Source organism: Mauremys reevesii, linkage group 10 (assembly GCF_016161935.1).
Source record: "Mauremys reevesii isolate NIE-2019 linkage group 10, ASM1616193v1, whole genome shotgun sequence".
Lineage (NCBI taxonomy): Eukaryota > Metazoa > Chordata > Testudines > Geoemydidae > Mauremys > Mauremys reevesii.
This window is the reverse complement of record NC_052632.1, coordinates 38,304,284-38,329,627: the sequence shown is the minus strand read 5'-3', so window position 1 is coordinate 38,329,627 and position 25,344 is coordinate 38,304,284. Positions and strand designations below refer to the sequence as shown.

General features: G+C 52.4%; 1 protein-coding gene across 2 annotated transcripts; it reads right to left on the bottom strand.

Moving 5' to 3' along the window:
• Positions 1–386: 386 nt before the first annotated feature.
• Positions 387–25,344, bottom strand: ULK3 (unc-51 like kinase 3). Of its 2 annotated transcripts, none has more exons than XM_039493029.1 (16): positions 25,144–25,344; positions 23,631–23,771; positions 22,776–22,896; positions 22,267–22,371; positions 21,601–21,744; positions 20,607–20,689; positions 18,064–18,219; positions 17,737–17,842; positions 17,156–17,196; positions 16,412–16,514; positions 16,036–16,100; positions 13,747–13,825; positions 13,584–13,624; positions 12,243–12,290; positions 11,956–12,010; positions 387–3,424 (listed from the first exon to the last, which is right to left on the bottom strand). In XM_039493029.1, the coding sequence occupies exons 1-16, from the start codon at positions 25,243–25,245 to the stop codon at positions 3,408–3,410; spliced, it is 1,407 nt and encodes a 468-aa protein (XP_039348963.1). In that variant the 5' UTR covers positions 25,246–25,344; the 3' UTR covers positions 387–3,407. The 2 variants fall into 2 exon arrangements, with proteins under 2 accessions (XP_039348963.1, XP_039348964.1); XM_039493030.1 differs by having other exon boundaries at positions 13,584–13,621.

The window sequence follows — 25,344 nt, the reverse complement described above, 5'->3', positions numbered from 1 at the left end:
GTACCATTTTGATAAAAGTTTTTTACAAAGTTACAATATTGGTTTGGGTATCTTGAATCTCCTTAGAATTCTTCTGGAGTTGTGGGGAGTGGACGTAGAATAATTGCAGGTGCCCAAGCCTGGCTTTTTTGTAAGGGGTTCCCCCAGCAAAGTTATTCTTGGGGGCTGACAGCAAATGTGGGCTGATGGGTTCACTGTTCCCTCCCCAGCTCACAGAGCAGGGGCTGGGTCAGTACTGGGAACAGGGGCTGCAAGGTTCATCATCAGACCCTGCGTGAACAGAGACGTTTGTCACCTACAAACTGTAATATCTGGTCAGTGTCCAGCTGAATAAATGATGGTTCTGTGTCCGAGCCAGGCACTGAAGAAAGGAACTGGGGACTGGAGTATTTGGGAAATTATTTAATAAAGCCAACAATAACTTACATTTTCTTTAAACGCAGCAGACATTGAGAAAAGCTCCGAGCAGTGCTGGGCCCATTCACACAGCGCTGCCTCCTGCCAAGCAACTGCTGCAATTTACGTTTCCCTCCCCTACATTTAAAACGAACAGTGCACAGAGCCAGAGGAGCTGCCCGCGCCTCTGAGGAGCTCAGTCATCAACCCAGCCTTCTACAAGCAGAACAGAAAGAAAAATCATCATCAAAAATAAGAGCTGAGGTTGGGGTCACAATAACGTTGGGGGTTTCAGGGTTAAGTGATGTCTCTAAGTAAAGATTGTCACAGGGAGGAAAGGATCAGTCAGGATCGTGGCTCAAAGGAGCTACAAACAGAAAGACCCAATAAACCCAGTGCTAGGGAGGAACTGGTGGTTAGCAATTCAGCACCCAGGTATATGGGCATAGGAATAAGGCCAAAGCCTGATCCCATCCAGAATTTTGTCATGACCTCCAGTGGGATGAATTTGGCACAGGGGCCTGCAGCATTTCAGGGGAGTGCAGGAGTGGGGGAAAGTTGTCAGCATATAGAACATTATATGTGATTAGATTGTATCCTGCAAAGTCGGGGGGCGATGAGGGGGGAGAGAATTGGAACAGAGAGACCTATGAAAAGTTGGGGCAGAGGGGCAAATCAAGGTCTGGGAGGGGTAACTGCCCCCTTTGCCCCATAGCAAATGACTCCCCTTGTCTGGGATAGTCCAGGATCTACAGAAGTAGACAAAGGGCATGAAAATCAGTCAGGATAAATTCAAGCTGGCGTATTTGGCTTCAGACAATAAAGTGCACAGATGTAGCCCAATGCTCTTAGGGTTGATGTGAACCCTTCTGTCCCCCTAGCTTGCTTAATCTTGCCCCAGCCATTTCAGGACAGCGTTGCTACAGCCTGAGAAAACGCTGGTTAGGGACACAGTATTACAGAAAGAGATTGGGGAGGACACACGATGCACACGGGGAAGTTCTGCTCCAAAACGGAGCGACTGGACTGATTGAGAGATCTGATGTAGGAGCAGGGAGCTGACTGAGCCACTCATGAAGGCACATCTGCAGTACTCGAGTCAGCACTAGGGCTGGGCAAATAGAGTTTTTTGTTCACTGGCAAGTCTGGAAGGTCAACAAAAATTGTTTTGGGGCAAATGAGATTTTGTTTTGACAAACTCAAACCATTATATTTTGATTTTGACCACATTCTAATAAAATTAAGAGACAGTTTGGAACTAAAAGCCGTTTCAAACCCATCCCCCCCATGTTTTTTAAAGGACCAAAACAATTTAGCAGAATCACCATGAATTTGTGAAACAATTCAGCGTTGCCGAATCCTCATTTTTAATAGAAAAAATATGTTTCTTCGCCCAGCTCTAGTCACACCCGACCTGGAGTGCTGCACATGTCAGTGCTCTGTACGGCATGGCACGTCAGACTCCACTCAGCTCCACTGCTCACATAAGCATCCAGCTCATGGAGCTGACCCCAGCCCTCACCTACCCGACTGCAGTGTTGGCTGTTCGGCTTTCCCACGCCGCTGAGCGTTTTCTAAGCAGCTGGCTGGATTTCCAGTCCAGTCAGTCTTAAAAACAAGCTACTACTGATGTGTCTGTTTAACAGTCAGCTTAGGATCCAATTAAAAAAAAAATAGAGCCCTGAATAATTAAAACACAATTGGTAAAAGCTCAACCAAATAGTTTCTAGTTATTGAGAGATTATCTGGTGTGGCTTTTACCAAGATTAAAGGTGCATAGTAGATAATATTTAGACTATGGTCCTGGTCCATTGATTTGGATCAGGCCCTACTAAGTGCTTTTCTTCCATAGATCCCCAGGTCCCTGATCCTGCAAGGTGCTGAGTGTTCTCGGCTCTCGCTGACTTCAGGAGATACCAAGACACTCACAAGAGGTGCTCAGCCCCTCGGGGCCCCAGGGAGGCGAGCTATATTTGTACATCCCCCCCCCCCCCTCCTTTCTCTTCCCTCAGGGTGTGGACAGAGAGCCAAGCGCTGGCTGCACATCGCCGGCCAATCAGGAGCCAGGATTTTTTTAAAAAGGTGTCCTAGACGAGGATTTGTGAGGAGAAAGGAACATGTATGGCCCAAAGGAAAGATGAGCACATGGTCTGTAGGGGATGATGGAGAGTTTACGGAGGGGGACGGGGGAGGACTCTGCAGGAGTTAAAATGAAGAAAACAATATATATCCCACTAGTGAAGGAGATTCGAGGGTGGAATAGGCCGTCTGCCGCAGTCACGGAGCCCCTGACTGGAGGGACTGAAGCGTGCTACTGGGGATTAGGCAGAAATACATTCATACCATCCTGCAGCCAGGGGGATGGGACTCAGACCCTTTCCTCAGATCCCTCTCAGCCCCTTCCCAGCCCCTCTATCCACGACTCTCTTGCAGAGAGGCAGAGAGTGTGGAAGGAGCAGCCGCAGGGAGCGAATCCTTAAGGAAGGTAGCACTAAAGCCCCCTGCCTTCTGTTATCATGTCCCTCACCGGATCCCTAAAGACCAGTACTCTACAGCAACACATACAAATGCCCTGTTTGTACGATCAGCCCTTTAAGCTCTAAATCTTGCCATTATCCCCTAGCTCCCCAGGCAGGGCTCAGTAATGGAGCTAGGGGTGTTCCTTGACATTAAATACTAAAAGCTCTTTTTAAATTCTCTCTTCGCTTAACATATGACAGCACATGCCCATTTTTTACAATGATTTGTACATATACACTGTGTCTATACATATGTAAAATCATCAGTGCATATAAGTGAACCCCTCTAGATAAACTCGTGTTCTGTAACTAACGTGACAGTATGTATTTAAACCACCCATGTATCTGATAATACACGTACGCAAACCACAATGCATGCACGTGATTCCTGGATGGGAAGTCAGATGAGGAGGCTGGTGCTGAGGAGGTCTGTCAGTATCTGTTGCCTTGGGTGCTGTATTGATCCCGCGGGGGTCTAGGCTCACCTGGGTGTTACTGCAGAATACAGGCTGTGACACAGGAAACAAAGGAGGGTAGGGGGGAGAATGGAAAATTATTTGCTTAGCTTGTGAATGTTTCAGAGCAGGTACTGGGGTGTCACACTGGGGCCATGATTGCTACCATGGAACAACGAAATAATAAATGACATGGCTGAGACATCAGACTGAATATTTGTTCACTCCTGGCCTGCTGGACTGCATGACAATTATTAATCATGTTTATCATGGTACTGCCTACAGACCAACCAAGACTGGGGCCCCATTGTACAGAGAGGGCTTCTCTGAATTACAGAACTCAAAACTTTCTACAGGTTGTATGGATCTGGATTTTTAGTGAGGCACCAGAAAACACAGGCAAGCAAGGAGATTTAAAACCAATATAACCATACGTCAGGGCCTTTCTATATTATTTCCCAGCCTTGTGATCATGGAAAGATCTATCTGCAATCAGAAACCATTGCCTTTAAAACTTAACCTCCAACCCAACTACTTCAGGAAGAACAATTCTCAGAGCTACTCTTAAGCCTAGCTGTGCTCCCTGCTAATGTGGGGAAGGGAGCAGGACCTGGGATGGGGGAAACTGGAGAGAGTGACATGCTGCATCCTTCTCCTCCTTTCCATTGTGTAGGGATAGGGGTTCACAGTCAGGAAGGCAGTGGGAGATAAGGACCAGGGAAAGCCATTCCCACCACAAGGTTTAGCAGCATCCAAATTAAAGTAAACTCAAGTGCAAGCCACGTGGTGCTGAGTCTGACCCGAAAGGGCCCACTGATTAAGGGCCTTTGGAATGAACTAACTTTGATGTTTCTTCATCCAGCATTGAACGGTGCAGGCTGCTAAACCGACACAAAGAGCGACTCCTCTGCAAGACCGTCAGGAGCGCAAAGGTTACTGCTTGCAACGCAATTCACCGCTTTCCATAAAGACGCAGCTAATTTCTATCCTGGCCCCACTCACCTCATTTCAGAGGGCCTGGTCCAATGAGCATCTGCGCTCTGGCTTCAGCGGGTGTTGGATCAGACCCCTGATCTTCTAGGGCAGAAGGGAGAGCATGGCCAGGGTCGCAGCTGCCCTCAATGACATGCTCACAGCCTGGCCAATAGCCTGCTGCATGCCTGCAACGCCTTTCTGGGCACCAGGGAGACTTGTGAGCAAAAGAAGCTGCAGCCCCACAGCAAGCAGAGCTTTGCAGAGCTAGCTGGCTTGCTGCTCTCTGACAGCACAGCTTCTGCCATTTTCTCTCCCTTCTGCCCTAGGAAATCCGGGGTCTGATCCAACAACACCTGCTGAAGCCAGAGCAAAGACTCATTTGCTTCAATGGCCACTGGATCAGGCCCTTAGGATCTAGAAATGGGGCAGAGTGTAAATGCAGTGAGCTGGGCTTGGATTGCCCCATGCCTTCAATGGGAACAATCCCAGGAAACTCTGGAAGCTCGACCCACAAGAGCTGGGTTAAATCTAAATCATATGGGGCTTTTCACTGACCTCACTGGGCTTTAGAGCAGGTCAACGGCGCCGTTCCTTTTTTAAAAAGGACATCAACCTTCAAAAACATCACTTCGGTTGGAAATTGGTTTACTTGCGATTGTAAGTAACGTTTTGGAGTGACAGCTACATTCTAACAAGGCTTGGTGGAATTCAATGTTAGTTTCTGATCACTTTGACAGATGTTTATTTTAAAGGATTTTTAAAGATTTTTTTATCTATTTTAAAATGTTCTCACTTGAGCAAAATTTAAAAAAAAGCTGAAAACCTGAAAATTTTATCAATTTAAATTGTCCACGTTTTGGGAAATGATGGGGGCGGGTGTCAGAGAGTAATTACTGAAGGACGGGAGATGCTGAGATTCAAAAAGTTAACAATTTAGAACTGTGAAAACAAATTGTCAACATGACATTCAAATATACAAAGTAAATATCCTGGAGTCAAACTAACAATTTCTCAAGCAGCATTTCTTATTTACTTTGCCTATCTATACATTTTGATTATTATGGATGGAAATATTTTTTTGTTTGTGTGTGTGTATGGTAAAATTGACGTATTTCAACATTTACCAATAAAATCTAACCCTTCCAAGACTACTTCTTATAAGAGAGATTAGAGAGAAATATTCTGTTGTTGTCTTTGCTTTGCATATTGTGAATAGCCAATTTCACTCCTTAACCTGTTTGGTCAGACAGATTCTTCTGTTTATGTGGGTCTCACACAGCAAAGGGACGGGAAAAAACAACTTAAATTGGGCTGTATGATTATTAACCAATCACAAAATCTGGCCATGGGAACTAGGGGCAGGACCTGAAACCACTGAGTCACTTTAAAAAAAGACAAGATTTCAAGCTGACAGTGCTCCTGGCGAAAGGAAACAGAACACCAGCCCTGAAGTCCTCTGTTTATCTACAGAGCAGGTACATCACATGCAGTGCAAGCTTCCAAAGGATGACTAGATCATTCGGGTTTCTTAAACCATTCGTTCTTATTAAGGCTGCCAAGAAGGCAGCTGGAGCCAATCGTGAAGGCAGCCTCCTGTCATATGGAGACCTATCTGTTAAGAACAGGACTGGAACCAACTTACTTCAGGATATCTAACCAGCTACCCATCAGTCGGAAAATGCTTTTGGTCACTTCACCACTGGGCTGAAGATCAAGTGATCTTGAGCTTTAGTGATCAAGAGGGCAGGGAAAGACTCCATATCGTCTTACCAACCCTGGGGGTCCCTGGTTCTCTGTTTTAACTCTCCACACAGCATGTAAGACATGCAGATCCATTCACGCTGATGAGACTAGGCAGTAGAAGATACTCCTATAATACAGCATCGTTTTACCAGCTGCTGAGCGGCACCGTCCCGAGTTTGCTAAGCAGATGCACCCAGGGGGCAGATGGCTCTTGTGCACGGATTACCCCAGACAGAAAGGTGGATGGTCACTTGGAGTCAGTATGCCTGACTGTCATAACTATAAAGGGAAGGGTAACAACCCTCCTGTGTACAATACTATAAAATCCCTCCTGGCCAGAGGCACCAAAATCCCTTTACCTGTAAAGGGTTAAGAAGCTCAGGTAACCTGGCTGACACCTCACCCAAAGGACCAATAAGGGGACAAGATACTTTCAAATCTCGTGGCGAGGCTTTTGTTTGTGCTCTTTGTTTTGGGGGTTGTTCACTCTTGGGACTCAGAGGGACCGGACATCAATCCATGTTCTCCAAATCTTTCTGAACCAGTCTCTCATATTTCAGACTTGTAAGTAACAGCCAGGCAAGGCGTGTTAGTTTATCTTTGTTTTCTCAACTTGTGAATTTTACCTTTGCTAGAGGGAGGTTTATCCCTGTTTTGTTGTAACTTTGAAACTAAGGCTAGTGGGGGTTTCTCTGGGCTCTCTGAATCTGATTACCCTGTAAAGTTATTTCTCATCCTGATTTTACAGAGATGATTTTTACATTTTATTTTTAATAAAATCCTTCTTTTAAGAACCTGACTGATTTTTCCATTGTCCAAAGACCCACAGGTTTGGGTCTTTGATCACTTTGTAACCAATTGATTAGGATATTATTCTCAAGCCTCCCCAAGAAAGGGGATGTAAGGGCTTGGGGGGATATTTTAGGGGAAGAGGAACTCCAAGTGGTCCTTTCCCTGTTTCTTGTTAAATCACTTGGTGGTGGCAGCGTACCAGGTTTTAACCTAAGCTGGTAGAAATAAGCTTAGGGGGCTTTCATGTGGGTCCCCACATCTGTGCCCCAGAGTTCAGAGTGGGGAAGGAACCCTGACACTGACACACACGACTATTCCCACAGCTGCTGCAAGAGGAGCCTGGTTTATGGCACCATGCCCACTGCAGAGCAGTAACGCCGGAATCCCATGGCTACCCCATTCGACTCCACTCAAGAGCTTACTGCAGGGACGATGTAGGATTAAAATCATCATCATAATAAAACGCACCCTCCAGGAAGGATTTTTATGTCAAATCTGATGAGCTGAGCCCTTCATTTCCTACCCATCCTAACCTTATAATGTACAAATCAAATCCCCACTCCCCATCTGCTCCCGTATGAGAGCTAGCGGTACAGGGCCTGCAGCCGAAAAACTACTCTGCTCGCAAACTCCATTAGCCCCTGACCTCCTTCCTCTGTCAGCATGTCAGTGAGGAGAGATGGAAGGAGAAAGGGACAGAAGTAGAGGGAGAGGAGAAAATCCACTTGCCTCCCTCCATTCAGTGTTAAATCCACACGCTCCCACTTCTCGGTGCTGATCAACGGCCTGGTCGCACGGGGATTGAGAGACGGGGGTCGGGGGGGCGAGCACAGAAAGGCTACAGCCCCATTTGGAATCCCAGCCTCCCATTTTGCAGGTGCAAATAATTGTGGGTGCAAACACATGGGAGCCACAAACACTGTCAGGTGAGCATCTCCAGAGTCACTAGTGGTTTTGGGAGCCAGACTCGATGCATTTGAAAGGGCTCAGATTTTCAGAGGAGATGCGTAGCACTTCCAGAAAATCCCTTTAAAGGGGTCTCAAGTCTGACACCCACCAAGTCTGTCACTAGTCCCTCTGAAAATCCTGGCCTTCACTTGTGTCTTCAGGTGGGGTAACAGATATCTAAGAGACCTCCATTGAGAGTCAAGCCCCTGTTTGGGTGGGCAAGATGCCACGTTCCTCACTGCACATACTGCAAGGACAACAGCTGGGTCCTGTTATTTATATAGCGCCTTTCCTTGGCCAAGGAACCCAAAGCACTTCACAGACCATACATGTACAATTTACCATATGCCCTGGGCCCCAGAGGGGCCCCCAGGAGAATATAGTATTCTATAGTATTGCAACTTTTTTTTATGGAAGGGGCCCCTGAAATTGCTTTGCCCCAGGCCCCCTGAATCCTCTGGGCAGCCCTAACATTTTGGCAAGACAATGTCATTTGTTGTAGACAGGAGGCCAAGAATTCATCCTGTGTCATGAAACTATACAGAGACTCAGGCTGGCAGGCACAGACAGGGCTTGGAAAATGGACAAAAAGCAAGTAGCATGAGTGTGTGACACTAGTGAAGTCAAAGCACATTAGGGCTTGCACTTTCTTCTTCCTCCTACAGGGGTCAGGCTGGGAAAATAAACGGTGGCACCCTCCCAAGCTCTGCCCGCTGGTCACTGAAAGAAGATGCCGCTCGCAGCAGATTCTGCAGGTCTTCCCTCTCTCTCAGCTGCTTTGATCAGCAGTGTAATAGTTAACAACATGGACACATAAGCCCACATTAGGTTTCAGAGTCAACATCCCCACAGAATCGAATGGGAGCAATTCACACTTCTCAGAGCTATTCTTTCAGGCTGCCTGAAGACTCAGGCACATATTGCTACACTCGTTTACACACAGTTCACATGGTGAAGGTTTACACCCATAAGGAGTAGAGACTATTTTTCAGCTCATTAAGCCACCGAGAGCTGGCCGAGCAATAGGAGTCCGGGGAACGTGGATCCCTGTTTTGATGTAAGAGTTAGCAGAGCCACAGACTGGAGCATGGGGAAGCAGCCTACGAGCTCAGGCCTTGGGGAAGAACTGACCTGTCTGAGCCTGGATGCCGGCACCCAGCTGGGATCTTAGACAGCGTGGGGGATTTAAAAGGTTTCAGTTCACCTCTATCAAAAATATAAATAATTTAAAAAGAGTGCGGACAAGTATCTGCACAGAGCCAGGCTCCCAACATGCCACCCTGGGAGCATGAGGCAAGAGCCAACTAAACATTAAAGGGTTAAATCTTCTTGACACCGAGCCAGGCTTCCCAGACTACTCCAGGGCTGAAGCAGAGCTCTCCCTCTGCTGTGCCAGGCTGTCACGCATCTCACGTGCCCACGGCCCCCCTCTTCCCCGCAGCCTGGGGTGCAGCAGGGGAGAAAAGAGCTCGGGGGACGGGGGAGCCAGGTTTGCTGGCCACGTGACTGTGCAGAGCAGGGAGGAGAATCCGTGGGAAGGGGCTCCGGGGTAAACGGGGGGAGAGCGAGTCTCCTCCTGGCTCTCCACACTGCATCCTGGCAGAGAGAACACAGCTCTGATTTTCCAGCTCAGCAGATCACACAGATTTGCTGGACTCCAAGAGCTGAAAAATCTGGACAATGGGTCAGATCAGCCAGTGCAGAGGTACTTGTAGGGGCAGCACCCTGCTCCCCCCATCCCAGTCCCAACACCTGGGCAGGGAGAGGCCCTGAGCCATCCATGTCCCTTAGCTTCTGCCCCAGCCCTGTTGGATCTGGTCCACGCCCACTGGCCAGTGCAGGCAGGGTCCCTTCCTTATAGCACATTCTCTGGAGCGTTGGCCTTTCCAATGGGCCCCTCCCATGGAGACACAGAGCCAAGCGCCTCATGTCTATTTCAGTTCAAAGGGCTGCCTCTGGGGGCCCCTCTGAACACCTGCCTGCCCCCCTTCGCCCATCCCCCGTGCCTGACAGGACAAAGGGAGAGGGCATCCCCCTGTGATCTGTCAAGCGTAGGAGAGGGATGCAGGACAGACAGACCCCTGCCCCTCCTCAGGGCTCCACATCTGTTCAAGAAGAAATAAAAAGCTCCCGACAGCAGCCTCCTGCCCCCACGGGAAGCTACCAGCCTCTGGGGCAGAGAACTGGTCCCACCCACACGGCAGTGTATTCCAGCCAAGCAGCCAAGCACAAGGGGATGGGGATTAGCGGCTACCTGTGGATTCTCCCAAGCTGCAGAGAGAGGGCACAAAGGCCTGCTTCTACCCCACTCAAACGGGGAGGGGACGATCACTCCCCCTTCCCATCAAACTGTTCCAAATTCAGAGGGGGCCAAGCACTGAGACCTTCCCTACGCCCCATCCCCACGCGTAGGGATGCCCGCCCTCCCCCACTGAACAGAGGGGAGAGCCGCAGCCCCAGGCAGCCAGGAGCGGGGAGACACCTAGGTTTCAGCCTCTTCTCCATTCCTGGCTCTGGGTATTGCTGCTTCTCCTGATTCCAACGTAATGACCCCAGGGTGGGATTTTGAAAAGCGTCACTGTGAGTCAGGAGCCGGGGGGGAGGGGGAGGTTGTCTGGGCACCAGCTCTTAACTCACTATGGGAGCTACTGAAAAATCCAGCTACTCTTCGCCGCCTGGGCTGGTTGTACAGCAGCACGAGGGAGGCGTGGCATTTTAGAGCCAGGTGCAGACAACCGGTCTCTTTCCCACAGAGCGTACAGTCTAGGTTAGATGTAACAGCCCGGGAGGAGATGTCGGAAGGGGCCCGGGAACAGTCAGGGGTCGTGCCGATTGCTACATGTGCATCGTGCGTGCCAGGGAGATGGATAAAGGGAGAGGAATGGCTTAAGCAGCATTAAGACGTTTGGATTTTTGTCCATGACGTATGAACTGGGACAGTGAGTCGGGCGAGGGGCTAAGAGGGGTGGGCAGCGCTGAAGCTGTGTCTGGAGGCCACAGAGAGCCCAGGCCGGATCCAGGCTATTTCTGGCCTAGTGGGTGGTGCACAAGGATGTGTGACACCACTAGGGGGCGCAGGAGATCTCAGGGACAGCAAGCCGAGGAGCTGGCCAGGCAGCAGGTGGGAGTAGGGGGCAGCAGGATCAGACAGGGAGTGGGCAGGATGAACACACATGGGATAGGGCCCAGAGCAGGAATTATGGGAGTGGCGGATGCAGGGCTCAACGGGGGAGCAGAGGCATATCCGGAAGTTGTTAGCAAGGAGATGGCAGTTGGTGGCGTGAGAGTGGATGGGGTCGCCCAGGAACGGAGCATGGCGGGAGCAGGAGGGGACTAAGGATGGAGCCTGACAGGACACTGATGGACAGCAGGTCATGGGGCCACAGAGAGAGACACTGAAGGAGCATCTGGACACGCCCACAGAACCAGGTCACTGACTGTCTCAGTGAGAGCTGGGCCAGCTGGGACAGAAGCCAGACTGCAGAGGTTGCAGGAGAGAGCTGGGAGGGGGGCAGGAGCAGGCAGCAGGTTTGAGAAGGGGACGAGGAGGAGGAGAGCGGGTGGTAGCTGGAGAGGCAGGAGGGGCTGTGGGAGGACTTTAAGGAACCATTCAGAAGTAGAAGGGAGAGGGGAGAGAGGTGAAGATGGCGGGCGGGCGTGGGTCAGTCGTAGGAGCAAGTGCAGCCAAGGCGAGACAACCAGGAGGTGGCAATGGGGTGAGAGGAGCCAAAATAAAATGCTGAGCAGAGGGGTCAGGAGCCTGGGAGATGCAGAGGGGCTCAGACAGGGAGATGGTGGAGGACAGTCACATGGGTTCTGCACATTCTCCACAGAGGCTCCATGGGGTGGGAGGCAGAACAGAGGGAGGGTGGGGAGGGGAGACCCTACGGGAGGGGTTAGTGGGGCAGACAGAGCAGTGAGAAGCCAGTGGAGCTGAAGGAGTCACAGCCAGGTGGAGAAGGGAGGGCAGCTGGCATGGCGCTGCGCCGAGGAGGGACTGGAAGCGTTGCATGGGTGGGGTTGGGGGGGATGGGAACAGTGCTAATGGGAGGCGGGGTGGGGGGAGCTGCCAGTAGGGAACAGCGAGGGGGAGAGGCCGGTGCTGTGTAAGGCACAATCACACTCACAGCTCCGGACAGACTCCGACAGCATCTCCTTGCCCATGGATTGCGCGTCCCTCATCTGGAACACAGAGGAGAGTTCTCATCACACTGCGGCCAGGGGCCGATCTCTGTCTAATCCCCAGACACCCAATTTACCGCCCCCACCTTCCCACACCTGGCAAATGCCTCAACAGCCCCCCCACCCCCCATCCCACCCAGGCCATTCTCTTACGTTCCCAAGTATCCATTTACACCCCAGCCCCCACCCCACGCATGAATCCTTCCCTATTCACCCCCCAGTCCTGCTGTACCTTGATCTGCTCTTTCAGATACTCAGCCCGGCCCATCAGAGTCTGAATCTGCCAGCAAGACACAAACAATCACTCGTCCCACTCCGTGACCAGGAGTCACAGCTCAGCGCGAGCCGGCAGCTAAATGATGCCAGCTCAGGAAGTGGGGAAAGGCTGGCCTGGCAGCTTAGCGGCAGGGAGCCTGGTTTGGTTCCCTGGGAGAAGGCAACATGGTTAGTCTCAGGAGAGAGCTGGGTCCAACCTTCCTCAGCCAGGAGGGTCACCTGGGGAGGAATTGGGGAGTGGGGGAAGGACAGCTGGGATCTAGGAGACTCTACCAGTGGCTTCGAGGACCACCATGGGAGTGCAGCTGGGAGGTGAAGAGTCAGCGTTAAGGAGGCTGATTTGGACTAATCGAGCTTGTTTAGTCCAAGGGAGTCAGCGCTGTCTAGTGGTTAGGGCACCAGCCTGGCACATGGGGGCCTGGGTTCTGTTCCCAGCTCAGCTGCAGGCTACCTATGTGATTTCCTCCCACCTCAGTTTCCCCATTCATAAAATGGGACGGAACGTGCTGTAGAACAGGTGCTAAATTCTATTATAATCCAGCCCAGAACATTGCTTTTTATCTGAAGACAACAACAAAAAATCATCCCACAACCCACCATATCCCACAGTCCTTTGCAGCTGCCAAGGTTTGTGGGCTTTGGGACCCAGGAGGAAACCAGGGAAGGTGACGGAGGGCTGCTGCTGTGCTGTTCCTCCTTCTCTTCACCACTCCAAGAGGCAGAGGTGAGATGGGGCCTACGCGGCTGTTCTAGAACTGAGTAGCAAGTAGGAGAGGCAGCAGCCCCAAGTGAGTTCTTCCTTCCATTTCCCGCCCAGGTTCCTGCTAAATCTTCCTGAGCCAGGGATATTGCTGCTTTCACCTATTTATCCTCAGAGCTCATGTTTTCTAGACCATTAATCATTTTTGTTGCTCTTCTCTGGACTTTCTCCAATTTGATCACATCTTTCCTGAAGTGTGGGGCCCAGAATAGGACACAGTCCTATGATCCACTGAGCTCCCCCTGCAAACCCACCCCTGGCTTACACCCCACCAGCTGAAAGCCCAATCTAGCCTGTTTCCAGGGAGGTCAGAGCAGGATTGTCCCTGACCGAGAACTTGGTCTGGAGTAATGAAACTTCTGCCACTCCCCTGGGCAGAGATCTTGCCACTGGCAAAGGGCTCTCAGTATCCGGCCGTGGGTCATCCCTAGCAGGAAGGAATGGAAGCAAATGCTAAAACCAAGGGAGCCTGTAACTGAAATCCCCATTAGGCTGCTCCTCGGGAGAGCAGGTAAAAGGAACAACCCCATTCCATACCTCAGAGTGAAGCAGCTCCCGTCTCCTGCCCACAGGCTCTGCTGGAAAGAGAGCAGGCAGGGTTAGCCTCCAGCGCCGCACAGAATAGCAGCATGTACGATCTCTGTTGCTAAGCAAGATTCCAGCAGCGCCAGCTGGAATCCCACTGCAGGCTGTAACTCACCAGCTAACATAAGCAGCAGCTCCCCCAGACTCTGCTGGTAGAGATCAAGTGTGTCAGAGTCATCTTTGCCGTCCTCCTCCTGGAACAGAGACCCCAGGAGGTTACAGACAAGCTCCCGGACACTGCATAACATTAGTGAGGAGAGGCAGGAGAGAAAGCGCATACAATGAGGGTACCAAGCTCTTATCTAGCACGGTTCAGCAGTAGACCTCAAAGCACTTTACAAAGGGAGGGCTGGATCATTGTTCCCATTTCACAGATGGGGAAACTGAGGCACAGCTTGCCCAAGTTCACCCAGCACATCTCCTGAGTCCTGGAGAGAGAAATCCTCAAACGGACAGAGATATGAGCATAGGCAATTCACTTCTGTGAGCACGTGTAAAGGATGATGCCTGTAATATTTCATGGCTATTATATGTCTGTTTGTGTTTTATGATTACAAAAGGTTAATTCAGGCCTTAGTTTGCCCCCAAGGCAGGAAAGCAGACAGTCATGTCGGATCGCCCTCCATTCCCTGACACTTAAAGGGACAATGCAGTTATCAGTCTCTCTGAAGTTTGCCTCTGACCACGCAGAGTTCAACAGTCCCTGGATGGTAAAGGAGAGGGGGAAATCCAGATGGGAAATGGAAACAAAGAAATGTGGAGTGGATAAAAACTGAGCCCTGGGGCATAGAGGGGAGACACGGGGCTATGAGGAAGCAGATTGAACCCCAGTCTGAGAAATGGGGGGGTCTGGAGAAACTAGGCCTACCTAAGCCTTAGCTAAGACAGATATGCACATAAACGGTTTGTTGTCCTTTCTCTTGGTACCCTTTGTTCCAGCTGTTGAGATTAAACAATCCTGAGCTTTGAAAAAGCTGCTCTGAGGCTCTGTTTTCACCACAGCTCCCAAAGGGAAGTCCTGCAAGTTGCCAAGCCCAGTTGGGCTTGCTGAGCAATCCCAGCTGGTACATGGGGGGCTTCAGCTGAGATCTGGGCTGAGTGGGAGACTCCAGGGATTCCGCCCTAGCCCCGGTGCGGGCAAGAGGCCTGACGCCAAAGCGGGGTGCACTCAGCCAGAATGAGAGGGATCGAAGGTGCAGCTAGCCCTGAACCATGACAGTACGTAACACAGTGGCCAGGTGTCCACAGGTCTCAGCAGGGTTCAGACCTGGTATCTTCAGCATCAAACACCCACCTCTCTGCTACTCAAGCTAAAGGAAAGCTTCTCTAACTGCGAGCAAGGACCAGGCTGCCACAGATGCTTGGGAAGCCACTAGAGGGAGACATTGCTTTCTCACACACTGTTCTAGTGTATTACAACTACATCTCCCATCCAATGGGAGCTCTGGGGTAGAATAACTAACTGGGTGGTCTCAGCTCTCGTTCTCTCTCCAGTCCAGAAAAATAAGACACAAATCAGTCTGTGCTGCAAGATTAAGTTCAGACAGGCTCAGCTGGCTGTCACCTGGCATGCACCAATCATGGGAGCTGCACTTCTGTTTCTGCCCTCTCCCAAATTTAGCTGGTTTGATACTTTGCAAAGGGCTCTCTGAGGTCAATGCAGAAGTGCTGCTGCGTTAAGGGTGGAGCGTAAGGTCTGTTGAGTGGCAAATGATTCTCCCACCTGCCATATAACCAACCAGCAATACTGGGGGAGGGACCCATGGATGCCTTTTAAAGTGTAGCTTATACAGTGTTTGATATGAAAGTACAGCTGCAGCAAGACAATGGGCTGAAAGAGGGCCTGCAGGCAAGACGGCAGTTTATGGCTCTCAAAGCTGATCAGTTTTCCAAGGCATGGAATACATGGGAGGGAGGTCACCTTTTGGCTGGACATTGTTGTGAACCCTACAAGAGGAAGTGATGTAGTGGGTGATGTCACAGGAAGGGAATTTTCCCTATTGGCTGGAGGACAGGGCCTTAGAACTCTTGGGTTCTTTTCCTGCCACTTATTCACTAGGTTACTTTGGACAATTTCTTTCACCACCCTGTGCCTTAGTTTCTCCATCTGTAAAATGGGGATAGTGATATGGCTGCAAAGTGCTGCATGCATTATTATTTCTCAACTGCTTAAAGAACCCATCTATGGCCCTCACTGATTGGGGATCCCAGTTCCCACTAATTCCTTCCAAGCAGTGATCTTCTTGCCCAAGCTCGTTCCCAGCTTTGCCCCTATCTGTGTAGAGGTCTTAACTCTGTCTCTAGCCTCCTCCGCTGCCAGTGTATCAGGTGACTAAGGAGGATGATCCTGGCACTGTGCTGCTATCCAGAGCAACAATCCCTATCCCTTAACCCTGGGACTCACCTTAGTGATGGCTGCAGATGCCACCTCCAGCGCAGCATACAGGCGGGGTTTGTCCCTGGACATCTCTGTAACGAGATGTTCCAAGAAAGGGTGAGGCCTCAGAGCAGCACGGGTAGAGGGAATACCCCGCTAGGGGAGGGAAACTAGGATTCACTACTGCAAGGCAAGGGGGAACTGAGCAGCCCTCTCTCCTATGTGCTACCAGCATCCCTGCAAGCCCCGCTCTCCAGGTGGAGTCAGCATTCTCTCCCCCTTTTAAGCCCCACCCCGTGCACTCTGGCCACATGGTACAGCCTAGATGGGAATCCCCCCAGTCAAGCCGTCTTGGACCCATTCCTGGGGGGGGAAGGGAGGTTTTGCCCATCCAGTGCGTTACCTTTGAGGATGTCCCTGGCGGGGTTGCCCTGCTGCAGGAGGGTCTTGTTGTTGGATGTCACCAGGGTCTTCAGTTCCTCCGCTCGCGAGATGTACTGACTCACCTGAGGAAAGCAGAAGCAGCGGCAGGCCTTAGAGGTGTTATCCCCCCCAGGCTGGCTCCAAGGGCACAGCTCCGATAGCTGGCTCTCACAGGAGGGATGTGTGGAGGAGAATGGAGGCAGCAGGGGACCCCCATACACAGGATCCCACATGAGGCGCCAGATGTGCCCGCAGATAGTGCTGGGCCCACTGTTCTGTTGGCCAACCCTCCCTTCTCACCCTCACATAACTCCCAGCCCAGCCCGCCTTCCCCATCCATCCCTGGATGCTCCCTCTCACCTTCATGCCAGTTCCCAACCTTCTCCAGCCTGAGCTCCCATCTGACCTACCTCCCCTGCCAGCCTCACCCATCCAACCTGGAAAGATCTATGAAGCTAAGGAAATGATACAGCCCTCATCACCGCAGTATCTGAGCATCTCACATTCTTTGTGAATTTATCCTCGCACCCACCTGGGAGGTAGGGCAGCGCTGTTATCCCCACTGTGCAGCGGGGGAAACTGAGGCAAAGAGAGGCTAAGTGACTTGCCCAAGGTCACGCAGAGTCTGGCTGAACAGGGACTTGAACCCTGGTCTCCCAAGTCTCCGGTTAGCACCCTAACCACTGGACGGACCAACCTTGCTCTAGTGTGGTCTGTCACTGACCTTTGACCTGATCGCTTCCTTCCTGCGAGCGTCAGTTTCATCTGCAGGAGATAAGATGGGGGAGGAGTTCACACTGACAGCTCCAACCCCCAGCCCAAGGAGTCAGTCTCTCCCCTAGATCTAATGACCCTCAGAACATGACCCCAACCCATGCAGAACACTTGGGGGTCAGGAAGCCCAACCAACACCTTGGCCTTTTCTGGCCCACACAGAGCTTCTTTACTTAAGGTGGTTTCCAGGCCTGGGGTGAGTGTGTGTGTGTAGGGGGACCCCACACACTAATCAACCCCATCTGCTTCCAGCTCCCTCCCAGCCCCTGAAGAAGAGTTTCAGCAATCCTCAAATCCCCACTCTTCCCCTGAGAGACCGTTCCCAGACCGGCAGGCCGGTCCCAACCAGGGCGCAGTAGGGTGGTGATAAAGGCCCCAGAGGAGCAGGGATTCAGGTGGGGAGTCACTTTACAGTGAAGCTACTTGCACTGGTGACATCATGCAACAGGTGAGCCCTTGTCGCCCGGTACCGTTCCCACCAGCCACAAGGAACAAGAGGCAGATGGGGGAGAAACAGGTTTAGTCACTCACAGTGCAGGGCAGGGACAAAAAACTCCAGGGCCTTGCAGTAGAGAGAGAGGGCGGCCGAGGGGTCTCCCTGCTGATCCTTCTTTACAGCTTCCACTACCAGGGCAGTCTGGCACAGAGAAGAGGGCAGGGGAGGGGGTTAGAGAGGTGGACAAGGCTAGGATCTGTACTGCACCAGCAGAGAGATCAGGCTCAGATCTGGTATACACCAGGTCTACTGCACTGCGACCTCCTCTCACAGCCATGCCCCAGGTCAGTGCCTGGCAGATCCACAGGGGGCTCCCCTCAGAGCAGTGCCCCGAGTGATCTCTCAGTGTCAGTCAGACTCACCGCTTTGCGCAGGCTCTCGGCGCTGGGCATGTGCTCCATGTCCACGAAGGGGTGGGCGAAGAACTCCTCGAAAGAGATGCGCTGCAGCGGGTCCCTCTCCAGGAGGCGCTGCAAGAGATCCCGGCACTCCTGGGAAAGCCGGGGCCGGCTGGGCAGCTGGGGAACAGAGGGATACAACAGGCAGCAGCTGCACACGGCAACTTCGAATGGCTGAGGCCTGGACAGCTTGAAAGAGCCAGGGTCACACCTGCAGCTACTACTGCCCTTGTACGGGGGCCCAATGGGGACAGGAGGCCCCCTAGGAGATCCCCCAGCCAGTCCTCCCCTGCCCCCTCCACCGATCACTTCTCACACCTGGACACGGTTCTCCAAGGTTACCAGTGTCTCCATCATCAGAGGCAGGGAACAGACTGGGGCATGACAACCTTGCAGTGGTGCCTGACGCAGACACTAGGCCCCCAAAGCCCAGGCCTGCGGATGGCCCTCCCCTTGCTCCGGGCAGGGCCTCTGGAGCCATCAACAAAGTGCGCGCCTTCCCCGCAACCCCAGGGCTCAGCAGGCTGGGCTGCCCCCTGCCAGGCCTCGCTCAGCCACCCCTCCTGTCTCAGGCACGTTCTTGCCTTCCTGACAGTGGACGGCAGAGGCAGAACAGGTGGGGCAGGCGGTCTAGCAGCAAAAGGGCTGGGTGGACGTATCTGAAATCATCATCACCCCCTCATTAAAGAGAACCTCTCAGGTAAGGCTGCCACGTGCCGTTAATACAGCTCTGGGGTGGAACAGCTGGAGTCCGCACGGCAGCGATGCGATTCCTGCCCTGGCGGCCAGCCAAGCGCTTCATGATCCCTTCGGATGAAGGTGAGACGATATCGTCTCCATGCTGACGTGGCTGGTTACCATGACCACAACCACGTCCAGTGCTTGTGGGATTCATTTACCTCCCCCATGGGACTCTGCTCTGCCTGTAACAGATTTGCTGTCTCTGATAAAGCCCTTGGGCTGCCCTCCAGCAGAGCCAGTCATGTCTTTTTACCCACAGATGGGAGTTAGTCTGTTGTTTATACAGGTGATCACTTTGAGCAGCAGTGAAAGGGTAGGCAGGGCTGGGGCATGCAGCTTGCTCAAACTCCAAGACAGAGGTGAACACGGGGCGGTCTGCCTGAGACAACAGAGAGATCTCTGTCTGAAAGGGACACTCAGATTTGCCAACTCTCACAACATCTGGTGTTTTCATAAAGCCCCAGCACCTGGAGCCGGACAATCATGTGAGAATCTCAGCTTTCATTTTATTTAAAAAAAAAGAAAAGAAAAAATTCCAGCTCTTTGATGGTGGGGAAAAAAAGCTTAAAACCCCCTTCAAGTCACCAAAGCCAGGGGAGAAACATTTATTATTGTGAAAAATCTCTTGATTTTCAAGCCAATCTCACAATTTCTCAGGGTCTTGACCGGTGATTTCTGAACCCTGTGGGCTGGTGAAACTGGACGTTGCCAAGCCAAAAATTTGCAGTTTGTTCCAATTGCCTTATCTGGGTTACACCTACGATTATTCAGAGGATTTTGACACTTCCCATTTGCACTAGTGCTGCCTTCGACTGATTTCCCTCTGCTCAGCCAATGCAAGGAGATAAACTGCTTCCACTTTTGTTTGGAGTCAGCTTCATTTTTGTTCCTAGTCAGTTTCACTCTCAGGCACCATGCAGCTGACCTTGCAGACTCCGACTGCAGGTTTTTAAACCCCTCTTTCGCCTGCTATGATTTTTTTTTAACTTAATAGAAATATTTCTACTGCTCTTAGGTTTGGTAGAAAGTTTTTGGGGCGGGAGTGGGGGAGGTTTCTACACAAAATCTTACACTTTGGACCAAATTTGACCCAACACTGTCTCTTTCCAGCCACTGCCCTCCCTGGATCAATTGTTTCTGTGGTTTTCCAATGTGTCTGGGACTTTCCTCATCTCCCTCTCCATCCAGTGTCTAAAGGGGGAAACAATAGACACTGGACCTATGTGACTTGTTTGCCCTCCTCCTTCACCTGCCCCCTCCTTCCACCCTGGAGTCCTCTCTCTCTGTCTCAGGACTGGAATGCAGGCCGAGGTCTCTAGAGCCACAGTGCTCCATGGAGCAGCAAGCTACCGAGAAAATCCAGATCAGCAAGGATTGTCTAGCCCCTGGGCGGACACACACTCCTGCTGCCCGTGCAGGCTCCTCGGTGAAAGCAGAGTTGCTTTTGCCTGCCCTGAGTGATCGCTTCTCGGCTCCTTAGAGCTTAGATCAAGCATAAGTAGCCTCTCGGCCTGTTAAAGGCTATGATCAAGTGTCATGATGTGTTTGGTTTTTTGGCCCCGAGATGAAAGTCTTGTCTGTGTCTCCTGGACCGTGACGTACAAACATTATCTACTAAGTTATATCTGGTCTTATCAGTTTAATATCTGACTGAGTCAGATACATTAGAATAGTCACTGCTGCAGAGTGCTTCCTGTTTGCCAGTTCTACCTACACAAGCTCAGACATCACCCACCCCGGAGACATCCCGGCTGGCCCAGTGTTACCTCGATCACCCGATTGCTGCGGATTTTCTCCTCCAGCTCGGCAAATGATTTGGAGAAAAAAGGCGGCCTCCCAAACAGCGCCTCTGGGGAGGTGGAAAGAAACACCGTGGGTCAGTCCTTTCGGTACAGAATGAGGGGAGCAGCTGCTGCCTTATTCAGAGAGACAGAGCAAACATACAGCTCAGACTTGGGGTCATCTGATGAAGGGAGATGGGAATCACTGAAGTTCTGAAGATCCCAAAGGCTGTTTCTGATGGCAAAAGTTGAAGGCGATCTCAGAACGACCTTGGGATTAAGGGCGGTTTTATGGCTCAGGCACTGGACTAGGTCTCAAGAGACCTGGTTTAGTTCCTGGTTCTACCACAATCTCCCTTCTGTGTGACTTGGGCAAGTTATTTAGGCCTAGATCCTCAAAGGTATTTAGGTTCTTAACTTCTAGAGCCCTGCATTGATACAAAATTTGGATCCACATCCAATCCACCCTCCACAAACATGGTCTGCGGATATACAGCGGAGATCCGCAGATTTGCAGGGCTCTACTAACTTCCATTGAAATCAGCAAAAACCTTTGAGGATCTGAGCCTTTGTCTCTTTGCGTCTCAGTTCCCCATCTGTAGTACGGAAGTAATAGCACTTCCCTATCTCCTAAGGGGAAAATTCATCAGTGTTTGTGCGACAAATGCACACCATAGAGACAGCTACACAGAGAAGGGGAAGACCCCAGATCAAGTACTAGATGTCTGTTTCAGTGAGATTTTCAACTCTGACCCAAGAGATCCAGACTTTGGGGAGACTATTCAGACTGAAACTTCCGATCTCCTGGGGTTTGCCTAGCCGTGGGTATCAGGTATGTAACAGCAATACTAGCTGATCCATGGCTCCAGCGGGTCCTGCTGTAACAGACAGGCAGCTAGAAGGCAAAGGCTGAAGAATCTCACCTATGCAAACAGAGACTGACCCCTTCACCCACCAGCCCAGAAGTAGGGGGACCTACCGTAAAGAATGACCCCCACGGACCACAGGTCCACGCGGGCGTCATACTGCCCTTGGCACACCATCTCGGGGGCCATGTAGAGCGGGGATCCCCTGAGCACGTGCTTCTCGTCCCACGGAGACATGTACTGTGCAAAGCCAAAATCTGCAGAGAGCAGAAAGAGCGGGAAGGGGGACGGCCAAGGAGAGCAACAAGACACATTAGAACAAGCTCACTAGGGGCAGGATGGATGGATCAGGGGACTGGTAATGGAATATGGAGCCTTTCACCCAGTTCAAATCCAGCCCAGGTCCAGAGTGGCTCAAAGTTATTACCACCCAATGGCCAGAGTGGAATGAGTTGGCAGGTCTCAGTCCAGCTACACAGGACAGTAACCATGGGGCGCCTTGCTGGCAAAGAATCCAAGGGCCAAATGGAAGCCAGAGACTGAACTCCCCTCAGCACGTGGGCAGGGGACTGCGTGTGAGGAAGCCAGCACGCTGCCACCCATACTCGGTGGAGAGTGGACACAGCAGAACCCGCTAAGGGGTTTTCCCTTTACTGGAGGGGAAGCCGAGGGCTCTGGCCCATTCCCCGTGGAGATCCAGAGACCTTCCTTCCCGTTAAATCCACCCACCTGCACCCTCCAGGCTCCCCATTACAGCCATCAGCTAAGAGGGTGCCGACCTGCCAGCTTGAGATGAGGATTCTCCACGGAGCTGAGGAGAATGTTCTGAGGCTTCAGGTCCAGGTGGGAGATATTCCTGTCATGAAGGAACTTCAGGGCACATGCTGGCAGGACAAACAGACCCAGTGTGACATGGGAGGGACATCAGAGCATCATTTCCACCCCAATCTGCGACACTCCCCCCACCTCCAAGACTCCACTTTCTTCAATGGCTCCACGGGACCAGTCACTTCTGTTCCTTCTTACCCCGCTTTCCCTCCCGACCCTGATCCAAATGCTCCCTGCTTCCCCATTGCATTAGGGACCCCAGGGCATTTGTCACAAGAGTAGAGGCATTCACTCCAGTGTCCTGCCCAAATTCCAGCTCAGGGCAACTCTAGTCAGTTTCAAAAAGCTGCTGCACCTGAGAAGCAGCGAAAGGATCATGCAGTTACCCGCCCCCCACCCCAAGGACGAGGGTTCTGCAGCCAAGGACTGGTGGGAGAGGTGGGGTCAGGGGTCCCCTCACCCATTTGCTGCAGAAAGAGCTTTGCCACCTTCTCCGGGAGTATCTTCCGCGTCCGGATGAAATGGGACAGATCCCCCCCCGCGCAGAACTCCATGATGAGGTAAATGTTGTCACTGTCCCACTGCAAGACACATGCAGAATCTGTCATGCTGACGGGTGCTGGGTTATCTTGTATCCAAATGTGACACAACAGGGATGGGGAGCGGGGAAAACCAACCTGTAACTCCTAGGTGGGGGTACCAGGCATTAGCCTGTCTGACTCCTGCTTCTCCAGGGCTGCAGGCAGGGGCCTAGCTTCATACACACACACATCCCAGGGAAGCCAGTGGGGTTGCACTGGGCTTGTGTATGTGGCCCAACCACAAGCATTGCCCAGGTGCCTCCCGCCAACCAGTCCATGGAAGTAGCAGGGCAGTTGGCTCAGGAGGCCCCTTGCTCCAACACTTCAGTCCTGAGGTGCCAACTTCCCTAGTTCCCAGGGGGTGCTCGGCCCCCACTCCCCCCCTTCCCCCAAGCTCCCAACCTGCTTCTTCCTGCCCCCACTCTGTCCCTTCCTGCCCCACCCCGTTCTGCTCCCTCCCCCTTTCTCTTTCTGCCCTTGCTCCTCCTCCCTTCCCCTCCCTCCGCACCTCCTGAACAGCTGATCGCAGCAGGCAGGAGGCACTGGGAGAGAGGGGAAAAAGCTGATCCCTGGAGCACCTGCAGAGTCGGCGCCTATGCTTCAGTCACACACCCCCATTAAGCCCCCGAGCTGGCCCTCCAAGTCCTCAAGTCTGGAGAGACCCGCTAGTCAGCCCTCGGCAACCCCCGCATCTCCTACGAGCCCCAATCAGCCCTGGCACTGCTGCTCTTCACCTGGAAGTCCTTCAGCTCCACGATGTGTGGGTGGCGGATGGTCTTCAGGATCTCGATCTCTGTCAGCAAGTTCTCCACCGACGCCCGGTTCAGGCTCTTCTTGTTCACGCACTTGATGGCCACCACTTCCCGGGCATTCTTCTGGAAAGGGAATGGAAACCACGCAGGCTTCCTGCATGACCTTGGGCAGGTCACTGAGGGGCTGTCTACACCACATTGTAAACCCGGGTCTGTAGGACACGGGCTTGTGGACTCATTGTTTTCAGGCCCACGCCTGAGTGTCCACACTGCACTGTAAATTGCTGGACCTGGGTCTCCCAGCCGTGCTAACACATCCGCCATACTGCACTACGCAGACCTTCTGACTCAGGTGTGCGGCTTGAGCTGCACCCACACTGCAAAATGACAGGGTGTGGACCCGAATCACAGTGGGACTTGGGCTCTGATCCACGCCCCCAGCAGGGGGTTGGACCCGGATCCTGAGTGCTTGCTGACTTGAGCCAGACTGATTTGTGTGTGGATGGAAGTGGGGCTTGGGCTCAGACCGAGGCAGAGCCTGGCTTAGCGTGCAGTGGACATAACCTTAGCGTCTCTGGGCCTCAATGTCCACGTCTGAACAATAGGGATAATGGCACTGCCCGACCCCACAGGGGTGTGTGAGAATAAATACATTAGCGAGCGTGAGGTGCACAGGTACTGTGGGAATGGGGCCATGTAGGACCTAAGCGATTCAATCCCACATCAGTCAGCCACACCTCCTGAGTCAATCATATCACATGGCACCTGCACAACCCAGAGGAGCCTCGGCTCAGCCGCCCCTCAGCAACCATGGACAGTGCAGTGCTGGGGGTGGGGAGGGGGGGATGATGGGGAAGGGGCAGGATTCAAGGCACTGCCTGGTTTAGAAATACAGCCTCCAAGAATGGGGCATGATGGGGCTCTTGACCAGGAAACCTCATGGGGAAGGAGAGCCCCTGTCCCCATGGAAACGACAGTAGGGGGCAGCAAAATGGAAACACCTCCCCATAGGGTGTGTGAGTCATGCCAGGCAGCATTCCTCTAAGGGGAATCATTATCCATAATGTGCTGTCCCTCTAGAGCTCCTTCCCCACGCAGCTCTCACAGGGCATCGCAGACAATAACGAGACACACAGCCTCCCTTGGAGGGTATCATCATCCGCTTGTCACAAATGGGGAAACTGAGGCACAGGGCGAGGCTTTGCCCAAAGTCACCCAGAAGAGTCAGGGACTGAAGGAGCAGCCCTGCTCTAGCTAACTCCCTGCCAGGGAATGGGTTTGTACTGGCAGACCAGCTGTCGGGCTGGGGAGAGTTCTGGTCAGGCCCCCATGGCAGAGCCAGAGAGGCTCCCTTGGGAGACACGGCCTCTTAGCGGGGGCTATTGAAAGCATGCTCCCACTCGTGCCCTTCCTCTCTCCACCCCCCAAGACCCCCCTCTGGCTGTGCCCATCTCCCAGCCCATCCCCCTCTGGCTGCGCCCAGCAGCCCCATTACCTTCCTGTAGGCTTTGTACACAGTAGCATAGGTGCCACTGCCCAGCCTCTCGGTCAGGATGAACTCAGCCAGGCGTGGCGGTGCCCAGCCAGCCCCTGCCATCCCGCCTGCCCCATGCACAGCCCCCGGAGGCAGGGCCCCAGCCCCTCCCGGAGCACAGAGCCCCTGCACACGGAGCGGGAGCTGATCCCCTCCCAGGGA